Here is a 15,891-nt window from a genome sequence, read left to right as displayed (position 1 = left end):
GTGCCTAAGTGCTGACCGTTCCTAAATGATCAGGTTGAGGGATTGGCCATGCTCATTATTTCATACTCTTCCAGCCCGGCCATCATGGGAGCCGCGCGTAAAACACTAAAACCAAACAAAAACAACGCAACAAAATAGCTGTTGTGTCTGTTAACTGCTCAGCCCTGGCCCGGTGGCTAGGATGAATCAGTGTCTGGTTCTAAAAGCTGTGTCGCGCCCAGGCCACGGTGGTCAGAGAGCCTGCATCCTCCCTTAACGACCAAAGGGGCTCACTTTCCCTGTTTTCCCCATCCTTCCCGCCCTCGCTCTCATTTACCTTTCCATGCTAATGAAAGGGCCAAGGCCGTTTCCTTGCTCTGATTGCTCAGCCACCTATGCTCGCTTCTTGTTGTACAAACCACAGTCGGGGAGACAGAAACAAACTTTGTGCACAAATATACACCCTTGGGAAATATCTCAAGTAAAAACCTCTTTGTCTTGCCCTCAAACGTGAGCTTTGAATTACGCCGTGACCAGAATGTGTGTGGGTGTGTGCTGCGCGTGTGTGAGTGTGTCTGAGGGACCTTTGGCTGCTCGAGTACTTCAGGGACCGATCTGGAAAACCATAACAGAGCTTGAGTTGATTGAGTCCAACGGCTTCAATCAGCGGCCCCCTTTGCTTTGTGTTGAAGGCGAGGCAGCCCCTTCAACGTTGGCCTGGACGAGGTCCCCCCCCTCTCCCAGTCCCGCTCATCTCCCCCATTAAAAGACTCTTAAGCCCAGACTGAGCCCAGCAAGCCTTGGCCAGCAGCGGTCCCACGGAACAACTCGCCTCTTGTCTCCCTGCTTCCTCTTTCCGAGTCAAACTGTGGAAAGAGGGGCGGGGCCAGTCTGTCCACCGCTCTAGATTCCTAAGGTGAGCGGTCGTCATCCATCACTGTCCAACAAGTGGCAGGCATTGTAACCATGCCAACTCCCGCTCCCACCACTGTCTCCTGCTCCCTCTTCTTCACTATTCCCTTACGGGTCGCATTCGTCCACACGGCCAACCGTTCAGTCATATTCATGTTGTGTTGTGGGTCTTTTTATCGCCCCCCCCACCGTGAATAACACTGCTGCATTTGTCTTTAAAAGGACAAATAACGAATTAAGCGTTGAGGAAATCCTGTCGGTTTAAAAAAATATACAAAGACTTCGCTTTGGATGGTTATCTCAAACATCGTAACCGTTGGTTATAAATTTCCACCTGCCCTCCGAGCCCGGTTCCAACCTACATAAGGAGAAAGCCAGGGAGCGGTGGAAAACCCAAAACCCAGTTTTTCCGTATTAGAGTTACTATTCTCTGCTGCGGAGCCTCCTCCGTTTATCGGGGGGGGGGGATACGGTCCCTTTCAAGTGGTGCAAACTGGGATTCCAATAATCGTCTGGCCGCTCGCTGGGACCTAATTTCAGAGGCCCAAAGCGGACCGCAGAGGCCCCTGTGTCGAAAAAAAAAAACGATAGCGTTTTCATTTAAAATATTTCCTACCCAGCTGTTCGCTAACTGCCGCCTGCCGCTGGGACAATTAAGCGGCGCCCATATCGTTAAACGCAGGTTGATGTGTGTCGTGGTGTGTGTGTAGTGAAACACACACAGATCTAGCAGATATTCCCCTTCGACAAGATGGCGTTCCAAACACCAGTAGATTACATATCATAATGTTTTTGGCTCTTTAACGTGCCAGACCTTTTTATTCCGGTGTTAAATAATGTAATTATGGCATAATTAACTTAAATACCAAGAATAACATAAGTATCAGTAAAAGGGCTATATCTACATCAGTGAAAGTTTCCTGTGGTTAAATGACTCATTTTAAGGTGAAACACTTTGAGGTATTTATTATTCTTGTGACGCGTTACATTACGCTGGTTACGACCACTATGGACTGATGCAAAATGTCTCCCGTTTCCTCAGCAGTACAGCTATTAACGCCGCTGTATAAAACAGAGCTTCGACCAATGACAAGCCGGCTTGCGAGGTCTGACCAACACACTGCAGTCCATAAAGAGAGTCAGGGAATTAGTTGGCCAAATAATGATCTCTATCACATCAGACAGGGTGAAATCTGGTACCAGCCGAGAAGAAAAACATTCAGCCGGATTCCTGCCATTTAATATCCCATTAAAGGGTCATTTGGCATGAAATCCCTGGCATGTGCATTGGAATTCTACTGTTTCTTGTCTTCAATGAAAACTCCCCATTGGGGTGGGTGTGTGTGTGTTTTGTATGGCTTCGTTTTGTGATTGTGAACTTTTTGTACACTGTGTGAGTGCGCAAGCGGGCGCGCGTGTGTGCGTGTGTGTGTATGTGTGTGTGTGTGTCTGTCTGTCTGTTTTCTAAATGTAGATTCATTTTGTATAAATCTTTATAATGGTTTGCAATGATTGTGAATTTTCTGTACGCTGTTTGTGTGTGCTTGCATGCACGTGTGTGTGTGTGTGTGTGTGTGTGTGTGTGTGTGTTTTTGTTTGTGTTCATGCATGCGTGTGCGTGTGGGCGTGATTCGGGCACACTGTGTTTCAGGGCCAGCAGCAGTCTGGTTTTCCAGCGAGTGGACAGAGTAAATCTACACCCACCATCTCCTCCCCACGTCTGACTGCCCTCTGTAGTCATAGATAACACGGGGCTCAGCAGCCCAAAGCACACCAGCCCTTCAGGCACCCTCCTGGCCAATAGGCCGGCGGCTGCCAAGCACGCCACTGTTGCTTAGGCCAATCACGATAGTGTTATGTTGGGTTAAAGAAAGATGAAGAATATAGGAAAGGATGAAGAATATAGGAAAGGAATATCCAAAATCTAAACAGAGGCAGCTTGTCGCATCTTGCTTTAATTTCCCCCTCTTCTGTCGTCTCCCCCTCTCTTGCTTTCTCGCCTCACGGACGCACGTACGCACACTCACTCACTCACTCACTCACTCACTCACTCACTCACTCACTCACTCACTCACTCACTCACTCACTCACTCACTCACATAAACACATGTCTCTTAATTGTTCTCTTGCATTCTCATTTTTTGTGGTCTCCAAATCACTTGCTAGCTTTCTGACTTTAGTGTTTCTGAAAATAAATAAAAAACACTCCTGAAATTCCGGCAATCGGTACTTGTGGAGGACAAAGGACTTGACAGATGAACTTGTTGACTACAAAAATATCAGGAATGTGCCGAAACAGAAGGAGAAAGAAGGAGAGGAAATGATAAAAAACTGGTGTTCTGTCCCTCAACCATCTTTGACAAATTTCAAGGTTTATTTCAAATTATACGATGTAGTCTTTGGACTTTTTGGCCTGGAATTAACCACTTAGGGAGTGGATTAATGTGGGACTTTGGAACCGACAATAATAATAACACTTGTATGTGTCTCAACACAAACCAAATATATTGAAGGTTGAGAGGAAGAACAGATACAAATTCTACCTCGTGATTAAAAAGAGAGTAAACCGCAAAGTTCTCTTCTGTGCCATCTGGGGCAAAACAGGTGCCTCTGCTGCTTCCACTGATAGAAAGGATAGAACATTATGTCCAGAACACACACGCACACATACACACTGACCCACGCACACACACACACGCACACATACTTCCTCCATGTAGGACGTGATTCCTGAAATTACTCCACTGTTTTTTCTAGGTAATTTGAAACACATTACTCTAAGGTTAAAACAAAACAACACATAAAAAAACATCCCTGCTACCTTAAACCCTGAAAACTCTGCTCTTGAACAAAGAGATCTCAGTGTTCAAACAGCCAGGAACTTGCTCTCGCCAAAGCTTGGAGGGCCGTGATTGGCCCAGAGCACCTGTTTAATGGAAAGCCGGGGCAGAGCCGAAGTGGAAGGTTTGGTGGACTAGTTTTTTGCGCAAGGCCTGGCCTAAAGGCACCTAAACACGCTGAGTTCAAAGTGGCAGCAGGCCACTCCTGCATGATGTGCTTTCATAAACCCTCCCACCTTTTTATGGAGTCACGGCCGAGAGATTCCGTCACCTCACTCCGACCTTTCACAATGATCATACGCCTTTGTTTTTATCTGATGAAAAACTATTTTGGACGTGGGTGTGCACAGGACACATGTACAAATATAGGCATGCGTTTGTTTATTTTTAAGAATGCCTCAGGTGCGCATATGCCAGTGCCCCCCCCCCCCCCCTCTCCCCCGCCATGCACACACAAATTCCCCCATATGTACACACACACACAAATTACCCCATATGTACAAACACACACACACACACACACACACACACACACACACACACACACACACACACACACACACACACACACACACACACACACACACACACACACACGACGTCCGGCCGCGTAGGACCTCAGTGCAGGATCAAAGGCATGCCAAACAGTAGTATGAAAGAGAGGGAGCCGCGCGGCACATGGCCTTGTTGTGTCTAGCTGTCTGCAGAACCCGGTTCGCGCGGAGCAGGAACACGCCGGGGGAAAATTCCTCTGTGTGCTCAGCAGCAGAGGTCGGGACCAGGGGCCACGCGGGGCCGTCGGAGTGTGTGTGATCTGACGCCGAGGAGCGATTGGGTTGCGCGACTCCCCGCGGTGCGTGTGTGTGTGTGTGTGTGTGCGCACCGCCCTGTGTGTTTGCAATGTGTTTTGCGGAGAATGTTGCGGGTTCCTCGCTTGCGTCTAATAATAACCGAGTTATAAGAGCTGGGGAGTCTTTCTTTTGGAGTGTGTGTGTGTGTGTGTGTGTGTGTGTGTGGGGGGGGGGGGTTCTGCATCTTTGAAGTGCGGTGGTACGGGAGTGGAGTCTTAAGCGGGAGCAGAAGAAGCGGAGCACGGTGTAAGCGGAGACAGCGGTGGAATGACACGATACGGGGAGACGCACAGAGGCAGGAAATTAAACCAGAATCGACTGGGGCCGGGCGAACCAAAACAACAGAGAACAGCAGCCGAGAGAGGATTGTGTTTTAAGGGTTTCTAGATGCCCAATAAGGACAAAAAAATAAAAAACTTAAAAAAACGTGGGTGTTTGGCATCTCTCGGGACGGTTGTGATGTGTGCCTGACTTCCTTTCTCTGTGGGTCGGCTTTAATTCTTTTTTTTGTTCATCCACATCCTTGTGACACAGTTTCGAAACTCAAAAAACCTTGAAACTGGGGCACCCCCGAATGCCCACCGGGTAGAGTGCCGACCATATAGGCCCGGTCCTGATCGCAGCAGCGACCAGGGTGTGGATCCGGCCCTTGGTCATTTGCTGCATGTCCTCCCCTCTCATCTCCCATACCTTCCTCTCTATCCGGCTCTATTGATTACCGTTGTCTGTCCTATGTTCGTTGTGTGCTGCTACCTTGGCCAGGGCTCACTTATAAAAGAGACATCTATCTCAATGTGATTTCTCCCTGGTTAAACACAGGTATATCATCTCACTCTATAATAAAGCATAGAATAAAAAAAACTGAGAAACAGAGAGCCAGCCGGCGGCCATCAGCGTCTTCCTCACCTGCCCGGTAGACGAAGTTGGCCTCGGCCTCGGAGGACGAGGGCGACAGCAGCTCGTCGTCGTACTCGTTGGAGCTGAAGGAGCCCGAGTGGTTCCGGCGCCGCGCGTCCATCACGGCGTTGGCCACCATCACGTGCCGCAGCGAGTCGTTCAGGTAGCGGTGCAGCAGGCTGCTCTTGTACTTGGGCGGGGACACGTAGTCGTCGGGCTCCGCCGCCGACCGCAGCCCCGCCCCCATGTCCATGGCCACGCCCACCACGCCGGAGGAGCCCTCCTTCTTGATGACGCTCTGGTACATGGGCTGGCCGTGCTCGCCCACGCCCACGCCGTTCGCCGTCCGCTGGGGGTTGTCGCCGTCTGGGTGGGGAAGGGGCGTCGCCATGGAGATAAAAAAAATAAAAAGGGGGACAAAATGCGGAGTGTTATTCCGGGGACAGTTCACGGTAGAAGAAAAAGGTTCAACATTTATGTTTTGGGGGGATTTTGAGTTGCATTACAGAGCTTCTTAAACAAAAAGGAGTATCCAGAAACGAAATGATTATGTTGATGTTATTAACTTGGAACCTAACATTAAAACTTCACTCGCACTTCAAACCAGGGGCAAGCTGATAGGACTGCCTTAAAAGAGTGTGTGTGTGTGTGTGTGGGGGGGGGGGGGGTATAGGATGGGATGGGGGGGTCATTACCGGTGTCTATCTGAGACCGGTTACGAAACTGTAGCGGATGACCCACTGCAATCCCTGGGCAGAAACGAATGGTTTCTACTCCACCTGTTGGAAGAATAGCAGGGAAACATGATGAGACTGCCACGCTGAGGGGGGAAGGTACAGATGTTAACATGATGAGACTGCCACGCTGAGGGGGGAAGGTACAGATGTTAACATGATGAGACTGCCACGCTGAGGGGGGAAGGTACAGATGTTAACATGATGAGACTGCCACGCTGAGGGGGGAAGGTACAGATGTTAACAAATAATAAATAAATAAAAGAATGAATGAATGGGTAAATAAATAAATCAAAGAATGAATGAGTCAATAATTAAATAAATAACGGAAGGCAGCTTCGCGGCAGACGGAGGCCGATCAAGAGGCTAACCTCCAGCCCCCTGATAGCGTCCCTCTGCCAAGACGCTAGGGGCGCAATTAAGGTCCGACTCAAAACTTGGCAACCCACTGGATTACAATTACGGCTTTCAGGTATCCGAAACACATGGGGAGAGTTAGCATGTATCCTTCGAGGGTAAGCATATACCACCCCCCCCCCCAGACCCTAACCCCCCCCCCCCTCCCACTCACTCTCCAGTCCTTGTCACGATCCAATAAACCAAATAAAAAAAGCCGAAAGCTTATTCATGGCTATAATTCGGCCCTATATCTGCTCATTTACTAGGTGCTAAACAAACAGAATGTTTTATTCGTGCTAAGCTGCCGTGCGACCCCAGCTCCGCGGGGGGGTGGGGGGGGGTTCACAAAGCAAGACCCTTCGCGCAGGGCGGGTAGGGAAGGTCCATTTCAGGACAGCCGGAGGAATGTTGGCCTGGGGTCCGTGGGGTCAGTCACGCGGGGCCCCTGTAAATAGCCTCCAGAACAAAAGCCAGAAGGCTTATGAACATAATGGCCGGGGCCCCGCTTTTCTGGCCCACAGGCCAGAAGAGGGAGCCGGTCTTTGGGTTGGGGGGGGTGTGAACGCCACTGACCATAATGTGACAGCGGGAGAGAGGAGCCCGGGAGATAGAGCCCAGCGGTGGTGCGGGCGGTGGAGGTAAACACAATGCAGACACCACCGGCGCATTCCACCGCGCGGCCACACGGCCGCTCGCTGCGCCACTGAGAGCTTAATGAGGGACCACGAAGAGACATCCTCCTGCTGTCTTCTGGCTCCCCTGTTTCGGGCTTCTTTGGGTCCTTTTTAATTGATACCTTTTGTAGTCGAAATTATGGAACGCTGTTCTGTGTTTATTTGCTCTCACAATGTCATCGTTGTGTTCATGTCTTTCTGTGTGCCCTTCAATGGGTTGGCGTGAGCATGTCCCACTATCATTATGATGTGTGTGAGTGTGTGTGTGCTTGTGTGTCTTTGTTTTTGTGTGTGTGTGTGTGTGAGTCATCAGTGAGACATGAGTATGCGTGAGTGAGTGCGCTTTTGTAATAAAATGCATGGCTGACAGTCAGACACTCATTCTCGATTGCGGGCTGAGAGGGAGAGGGAGAGGGAGAGGGGGAGAGAGAGAGAGAGAGAGAGAGAGAGAGAGGGAGAGAGAGAGAGAGAGAGAGAGAGAGTGTCTACTCTGGTGGGGTATCTTAATGACAGCGTGTCAAATGCTCGGCGGGCCCACAGCGTCGCTGGGTTGGGACACACAAACACACACACACACACACACAGACACGTACACATGCTTTGTTTTTGGACCCTGAGCATTGCGATGCATAGCAAAGCATCCTGCTGGGAGCAATAAGGGAGAGTGTAGCGTGCCTTTGTGCGGCGTGTACTGTACATAACATGGCTATGAGTCATCTGACTCCATTCCGAGAGGATAAAGCAATTGCCTCGTTCGACACGAGATTGATTTATGGTTTTCACGGTTATATATTACATGGGAACATCTATGCCATGTGGGCAAAACTGGCAAGAAAAACAAGAAAACAAATGTTTCTTCGAAACATAGAAGTAAGAGCTAAACAAAATCCTTCCATCCATTTTTTTGGGGGAAATTGTTAGGCCTATCCCAGCTGGATTGTTTAAGGACAGACCCTCTAAATTGGGCGCCAGGCTGGTACGGCATTAGACACACCGTCCACACCTGTAGATCATTTTGGGCTCTCCGACTACAGCCCAAAAGGCTTGTCTTTGGAAGTGGGTGGTCAGGGAGACCGGGGTACCATGAGGATTCGAGGAAGGTCTTGGAGCTGAGAGGCAAAGACACTAACCACCTTCACAACCACTGTGTCCAAGAGACAATTGATTTATACTTGTGTTATTGTATTAAAGAATAAAAAACAAAATAATAGACTCATGCCCCTTCATATTGTAAACATGCTGAACATTGTCTGCGGGGGTTAATGCAGTCGCCCAACTTAACGTTGGCAATCACGGTCCTTTCTTCTGGTTCTGCGGCCACACACGATACTTCTTGTTCTACTCATCGTTTTAAAGAACTGTAAACTGAAAATCGGCCGAGAAACGGGAATGTCGAGGCGAAAAAGGTTTGGTCGCAGAACCCTTCCTTCGCGACGACATTCCCGTTACTCGGCCGATTTGGAGGTTCGGTTGTGGTTCAACGTTGACGCGACGCAATGACCACGAAGTCGCTTCGACGCAGTCCTGACCCTGTTTTGGATCTGAGTCGGTTTCACGTTAGCGAACTAATCACAGCCCTTGCTGCTGCGTCGCCTCGACACAAGGTTATACTTTTTGAGAGGCGCACGTCAGGCCCTAGCGAGGGGGGGTAATGGCGGTGGTGACGGCGGTAGTGATAGGGTTTGGGGGGGGGGGTTGTCTCACCTTCCGAGCAGCTGTCCTCGCTGCTGACGCTGAGCCTCTCGGCGTTGCCCTGCACGTACTTGTTGTACAGCTTGATCCGCAGTGCCCAGCTCAGGTCGGGCTGCCGCACCGTGTTCTTCAGACGCCGCCGCGCGTTGGCGAACCAGTTGGAGACCTGGGCGAGAGACATGGAGAGAGAGAGAGAGAGAGAGAGAGAGAGAGAGAGAGAGAGAGAGGAGAGAGAGAGAGAGAGAGAGAGAGAGAGAGAGAGAGAGAGAGAGAGATACAGAGAGAGAAAAAGAGAGAAAGAGAGAGAAAGAGAGAGAAAAAGAGAGAAAGAGAGAGAGGGGGGGGGGGGACAATTTTAGTAAGAAAAAATCTGTAAAAATAAACACACATAATAATTTGTCAGTGTAGAAAGTCTGAAAGAGATAGGGACGGATATACAGTGAGATAGAGGAAGATAAGCGAGGGAGAGAGAGAGGTAATTGGGTGCCAGCAGACACATCCGTTAATATTTTCCTTCCAAACACCTCAACATCCAATGCCAAAGTGGAGACTCTCCTCTCTGAAAGAATGAAAAGAAATATGCGTCTGCTCTCTGCCTTCAATTACACCGAGGGACAGAGTTGGAACTGCTGGAGTTAAGAAAATAAAAGTCTGTTGCCAGCACTTTGAGACAACCATCTGGATTTTTGTGATTATCACAATACAGAGGTAGTACAACTAATGAATTAAATCATCTGAAAAACAAACAAAAATACAAAAATAGAGCTTTTACTTTGTGAACTTAGGACCTTCTCGCAAGTGTTCACGGACCCCGAAAGAGAGAAAGTCAGAGAGCGAGAGAGAAAAATGATCTTTATAATATTAAGTTGCTCTAGTTGCTGTTTCGCTTCGCACCCTTAAGCCCGGTTTGCTAGACGGTCAAACTCCCCAACAAAATGTTTCTCCGCTCCAAGAGTTAGTTTTATCGAGTTGCAATGAAGAAGAAAAAAAAAAATGGCCACTTGAGTCACCACCTGTGTCTGTTTCGCCGGCAGGGCGGACCATTTAGATGTTCTACTACAATAACGTGTCACGCTCAATAGGCTCCAAGCGACTTATGAAGTTAGGGCGGGGGAAGGTAGGAGAACTGAGCGGGTTGTGTGTGCGTGCGTGCGTGTGTGCGTGCGTGCGTGCGTGCGTGCGTGCGTGAACGTGAGTGGAGCAGGTTCATGCTGGAACACTTATTCCCCTCCAGTGACCCCCTCACTGGGCTGCAATACAGCGCAGAGTTCCTCTCTCTCCGAGACCGTCTCCCGTTGTCTGGAGCCTCTGAGCTCACTGGGTCGTGCCTTGGCATGGCACGGGGGGGAGGGGGCGAGCGAGCTCAGGGCTCAATGTGAATGGAGGGCGAGAAGGGGGGGGGGGGGGGGGGGGGGGGGCGCGTAGGGACGGCTCATCAGCGCCACATGTAGCGTGGAGGAGACAGAGTCGACGGCTCCCAGACAAGAGCAACGACGTCAGACAGGAGGGCATGGATGACCCCTCTGCAGGGGGGAGAGGGCCCAGGGTGGGGGAGAGGGCCCAGGGTGGAAGGGGAGTGAAGTGGGGAGCGCTCTACATTGATTAGCTAGAAATACAATAATAAGGCCAAAAGAAAAAGGCTTTTTTTATGATGTACAAAAGTTCAGATTATTTTTTCCTTGTGGTTGTGATTAGATTTGACTGTGAAGGCCAACAATGAAGATGACTTTGTCTATTTGTTTGTATGAATGTGTAATGAAATTAGGCAAATCTTTGATTCGCTTGGAAATGGTGAAACTTGAACCGTATCGAGACCTGCCGCTGTGAGTATGGGGTTGGTGTGTTGTCTGTATCTGCGTGTATGTGTGTGTGTGTCTCCCCTGTGTGTGTGTGTGTCTCCCCTGTGTGTGTGTGTGTGTGTGTGTGTGTGTGTGTGTGTGTGTGTGTGTGTGTGCGCCTGTGTTTGTGTGTGCGCGTGCGTGTGTGTGTGTGTGTGTGTGTGTGTGTGTGTGTGTGTGTGTGTGTGTGTGTGTGTGTGTGTGTGTGTGTGTGTGTGTGTGTGTGTGTGTGTGTGTGTGTGTGTGTGTGTGTGTGTGCGTGCGTGCGTGCGTGCGTGCGTGCGTGCGTGCGTGCGTGCGTGCGTGCGTGCGTGTGTGTGTGCGGTGTGTGTGAGAGGCCAGTACTCCTGGGTCTGTCCCTCACCAAAACAAACAGCTTCATTAGGCCCCAAATGAGAACCACATTAGGCTGTGTGGCCCAGGGCTGCAAATAGACCTCCATAGAGTTCCAGGCCATATTGCTGACCTTGTCAGACAGATGATACCGTTTCAATGCAGCTGCACGTGCCAGACAAACACAAACAAACACACAATCATACTGACTGTGACTAACACAGACACACACACACACTGACTGGCTCCCAGACACACGCACTTGACACCAAACTGACAGACTTGTGCAAACACACACAGATGTAGACACATGCACGCGCACAGTCTTACAGACTCATGCGGACACACTGTTGAACTTTGTATTTTGAGATTGTGAAAGCATGAAAGAGAGTGAAAGAGAAACAAGATGTAAATTGTAATCTAAAAGGATACATAAATGCGGATTAAAATCCAACAGACTACTGTTCAATAAATATGCAGTTAGGATTTTGAAAAGGTCAAATTGTACGGTTGTGTAAGCATATCAACATGAAAGGGGACAAAAAACAATAATTCCAATCAATGATTAAAAGATCTCACTGTGTGTATTTGTTGTGGAAAAAACTCAACCCTCTAGCGGGGTCAGCCTGCTTTGAAAGCAGAGAGGGATGGTTCATAGGGCATGGTCCTCACCTGTACCAGGGTCATTTGCGAGCCGAGAGCCAGCAGTATCTTCTCCGTCTTGGTGGGATAAGGGTTGTCTCTGTGCTTGTATAGCCACTGCTTCAGTGGACGGGCCATGTCCTGAAGAGCCTGACGTTTATGTCGCACCTTTCCGCCGTTTGGACGACCCCTGCATTGGAGGAACGAATGGGTCAGGAATAGTAAGCCTAGGCCCTGATCGACAAGAACGAGACACATTCACTATTGGCCGTGTGTGTGCCATGTTTTTTTAGGACTTTTCACGTCACACCGAATTTGGGTCCCCTCCTAAATGGGAACACATTGGGAATAAAACGTAAGTCTCAGTGAAAGTGTTTTGGTAGTGTGTTGTGTGTCACATACCAAAATCTAGTAACATTTTTATCATTTTAGCACAGCATCGCTTCAGGTGACGTATTCAACGGTAACATCTGTATTTGAATAACTGCAGTGCTCAACTATGTAAAAGAAAACACAACAATCAACGTCAAACTTTCCCAACAACTAGGCTTACATTACTAAATGTAATGAGTGTGTGCAAATTCGTGAGCAAAAGCCCTCTTGAAATAAACAATGTGCAATTAAAGTGTATCGTGAAGGAAAGAGAGGTTGGAAATGGTCGCTACATTTTATAGAGTTCCCTGCAACCACAAGTTGATGTCGCAACCAAACAAACAAACATGTTTTCGAGAAGAAATCAGTTTCTTTGTTTTTAATACACTCACTCAAGAACTGTTTTTGGAAGTGTTTCTGGAGGAAAATTACATATAGGCCAAAAAACAACGTTCCAAGGATTAGATTGGGATTTTAAAATGTAAAAATAAATTATGAACACAAGATTTATTTATATGTTTTGTTTTACCAGTATGCGTGCCTCTCTTTGATTGGTCAACATTGTTCTGAAATATTTTCTGAATCAATCTCACCTGCAGACAGCTTCAGGTTTTCTTGAACCTGTAGATGTCACTATGGCGCTGCAGCCTGCGTATTCTCTGCTTTATCTCGCCCTAAACTTTGCCGCAGATGTAACACATTTTCTTCCAATCTCAGGGCCGACTGAGGTCTGTGTTCTACAAATATTTTCCTTGTAATCTCGATCTTTATGAACACCCTAAAGAACATTAGTACTTTTTGTTCTGAACATTCTAGGCTATATGCCTGGTTGTCACACACACACGCAGCACGTAGACAACTAGGTGGAATTATTTGCTGTTTTCTACAGCCGCCAAACATCCTTGAATCTCCTCCAAAGTAACACAAAAATAAAGGGCTCACGCACGCGCACACGCATACGCAAACACGCATACGCAAACACACACACACACACACACACACACACACACACACACACACACACACACACACACACACACACACACACACACACACACACACACACACACACACACACACACACACACACTTCAATGCAACATGCACTCTCCCAGCCGCAAACTCAGTCCTCCACACAAGACTGTAGCCAATTATCCGTGCGTGTGTAGGATAATGATCATAGGTTAAAGGCTTATTCGTTATACAGCATTGTTTGCAAATAGACATTAAATATACACAGGCGGCCTACTGGTGCAAACGCACTATATGTATGTTAAATGTAGGACTTGTTTTTTTGATTTGGGAAAAAAGGTGATTGACTAGACCACACGGTGAGTCGAAGGGCACATTTATTTATTGGAACCAGATGGAGGCTGTAAACTATGTATTTTAAACACGCTACTGAACACGAGCTGAACTACTTATTAATTTCAGTTGAACACCAACTGTAAGGCTTAATAAAGACCAGAGGAGAAATTGTTTCACATACATTTCTCGTTTTGGGCCCATGTAATTGAACAACAATCAGATTAGGTTACATTGTTGCAATTTGCCCCAGCCAATGGCTTATTCCACATTGAAGAATCTCCTAATTCGGCCTATATAGTCCATTAAGTATACACATCCGACTGCCTATTGAATTAAGCTAAAATATAACTTACTTTGTTTCATGGCTAATTAATTTGCCAGGCATACATTTGTTATTACCGATTCCTTTATGCGTAAACGCGCAATTACGCATAATTGAGGTAAATCGTTGAGGGCCATATAATAACTTGTAGGTTGTCTAATTGATTCTACCTAATTCTCAACGGAAGTTTCCAAACTTTCAAAGGCAGACAAAAAAAATAAGTCATAGCATTTGATAAATAAGTGTAGCTATGATGGTTGACATACCCAGCTCTCCTGTGTCTGGCAGCGTTGTCTTTCATGGCTTGGCTACTGGAAAGAAGGTCTGGATGTTGCCCGTCCATGACTTCTAAATAGTTTCTGCTGCTCATCTCAGCCTCCTTTGCCTTCTCCTCGAACAGGACCTGGCTGCTCAACTTGTTAAAAACAATGGTATTCATCTTCGCCGAGGTATATTCCCCCGTGGTCACTGCACAATAAACCTCCTTTTGGATGGCGTTGATTGGAGCTCTCACAGTATCCTCGCGTCTCTCCTGTGGAACAAATGTACATTATATTTTATTATGCAAATACAATTGTCTGGATATACTTATCAAGCTTCTATTCGCGCTGTGGCTTAAATTACATGTCCTGCGTAATGTGGATGCAGCAGCCTTACGCATTCGAGTCGTTGCATCTTCTTCAAATTTGCAGAATGAAGAAAGATGAACTGGTATCAAATATGATGAATGAGTACTTGTTAAGTAATGCTCAACAGTATGATCCGTCTTGGCTAAAGCCAGAATGGGAAGGAAATAAACCATAGATGAGTAAAGATGAATTTACTCTTCTGTCAAGGTGTCATCCTTCTTAAAACGCGTTTGACGTGTCTGAAATGATTCACCTCAACCGAATGCTGATGGGATCACTAATTTATCCTCAATATAATAATTCTACACGATCCACCGTAGAATATTCTAAATGCATTTTCTCTTAATTTCCCTAAAAAAAATCTAAAAGATGAAAAAAAAAATCCATCTATTTAAAGGTGTCCATTCAACTTCAATGTCCATCGAGGCATATTATTTACAATGCACCAGTAAATAAACGATGGGTCAGCATAACGTCTAGTCCCGGTAAAGTTATAGCCCTAACACGGTGCCATCCCTATGTCCAGACCTGCCAAACACTGCCATCATGTCACACGAAACACAAACAACTGCATCGCATCCCATAAAAAAAAGACCCAATTCAACACATAAACAAAAATACCACAATAAACCATCTTTGAAAACTCGGTCATTACCTGCTCAGCTCCCCTCCCTGTGTGTCTCTGTGTCGTGTATAATCCCGAGTCCAGTCGCCCATTCCCTGCTCACATGTTCACGTTTTAAGTTCCTGAGCTGAAACCACACGAACCGCCGCTGCCTCTCAGCTTTATTCAGCGGCCCGCCGCTCGGCGCCCCGGACTCTGTATAACTCACCCGTCTCATGTTTCCTAGAACGCAGCCGTAGCCTGCGAACATAAAGGGAATGCGTTATGCTCGTTCCGCGGCCGGGCACGTAGGAAAGGAAGGGGGCGGCAACAAGGATCCATGCAGTCCTGCCGCTCGCTTGTGTTCAGTTAGAAGAGCATGCCTGGACTATTTCGATCTGTCTGCTGTTCACCCCCCGGGGGGGGGGTCACTTCTTGAAGTTTGTTTTGGATGTGGATGCCCGTGAGACCCGAGGTACCCTGTGACAATCACTTTGTCACAAAAGTGCCTTGATAGCCCTTCAGAGCATTTAACTCGTCTGTCCTTGATCAAACAGGATAATCTCGGTAATTACCATAAGTGGTGATGCATTACAGGAGCAGGTAGTTTTATTCTCAACCTTGGGAAAGTCGTTCCTCGGCCATGTGGCTGGACTTTTTTTTTTTATTGCCTGAATTAAGCCACCCACTGTATTTATTTTCAAAGTTTTAGCACACTTGAGTAAATTACCCCTCATGAGGGCTCTGCAGTATGCCAGACCTGGTATTTAATCCAAGATTCCTTTCGCTTTGAGATTAGAATTTAAACAAGCATAGTCTGCCGCGGTTTGGTGACATTCAGAAAAAGGACTTCATTTTACAGGAT

At 47.6% G+C, this 15,891-nt stretch overlaps 1 protein-coding gene across 2 annotated transcripts in view; it reads right to left on the bottom strand.

Moving 5' to 3' along the window:
* mkxa (mohawk homeobox a) overlaps nt 1-15,225 on the bottom strand; it is a 24,211-nt gene extending 8,986 nt beyond the window's left edge. Inside the window, exons 1-7 of one of the 2 annotated variants that reach the window (XM_056584127.1) lie at nt 15,078-15,225; nt 14,451-14,564; nt 14,060-14,325; nt 11,822-11,981; nt 8,991-9,144; nt 6,175-6,258; nt 5,489-5,845 (exon numbers count right to left, since the gene is read on the bottom strand). In XM_056584127.1, the coding sequence (XP_056440102.1) occupies nt 5,489-5,845; nt 6,175-6,258; nt 8,991-9,144; nt 11,822-11,981; nt 14,060-14,325; nt 14,451-14,468 (1,039 nt within the window). In that variant the 5' untranslated portion in view covers nt 14,469-14,564; nt 15,078-15,225. The remainder of the gene's footprint in view (nt 1-5,488; nt 5,846-6,174; nt 6,259-8,990; nt 9,145-11,821; nt 11,982-14,059; nt 14,326-14,450; nt 14,565-15,077) is intronic. The other variant, XM_056584128.1, reaches the window with a different exon arrangement.
* Nucleotides 15,226-15,891: the final 666 nt, after the last annotated feature.

This window comes from Gadus chalcogrammus, chromosome 23, assembly GCF_026213295.1.
Source record: "Gadus chalcogrammus isolate NIFS_2021 chromosome 23, NIFS_Gcha_1.0, whole genome shotgun sequence".
Lineage (NCBI taxonomy): Eukaryota > Metazoa > Chordata > Actinopteri > Gadiformes > Gadidae > Gadus > Gadus chalcogrammus.
This window is presented reverse-complemented; position numbering and strand designations above follow the sequence as displayed.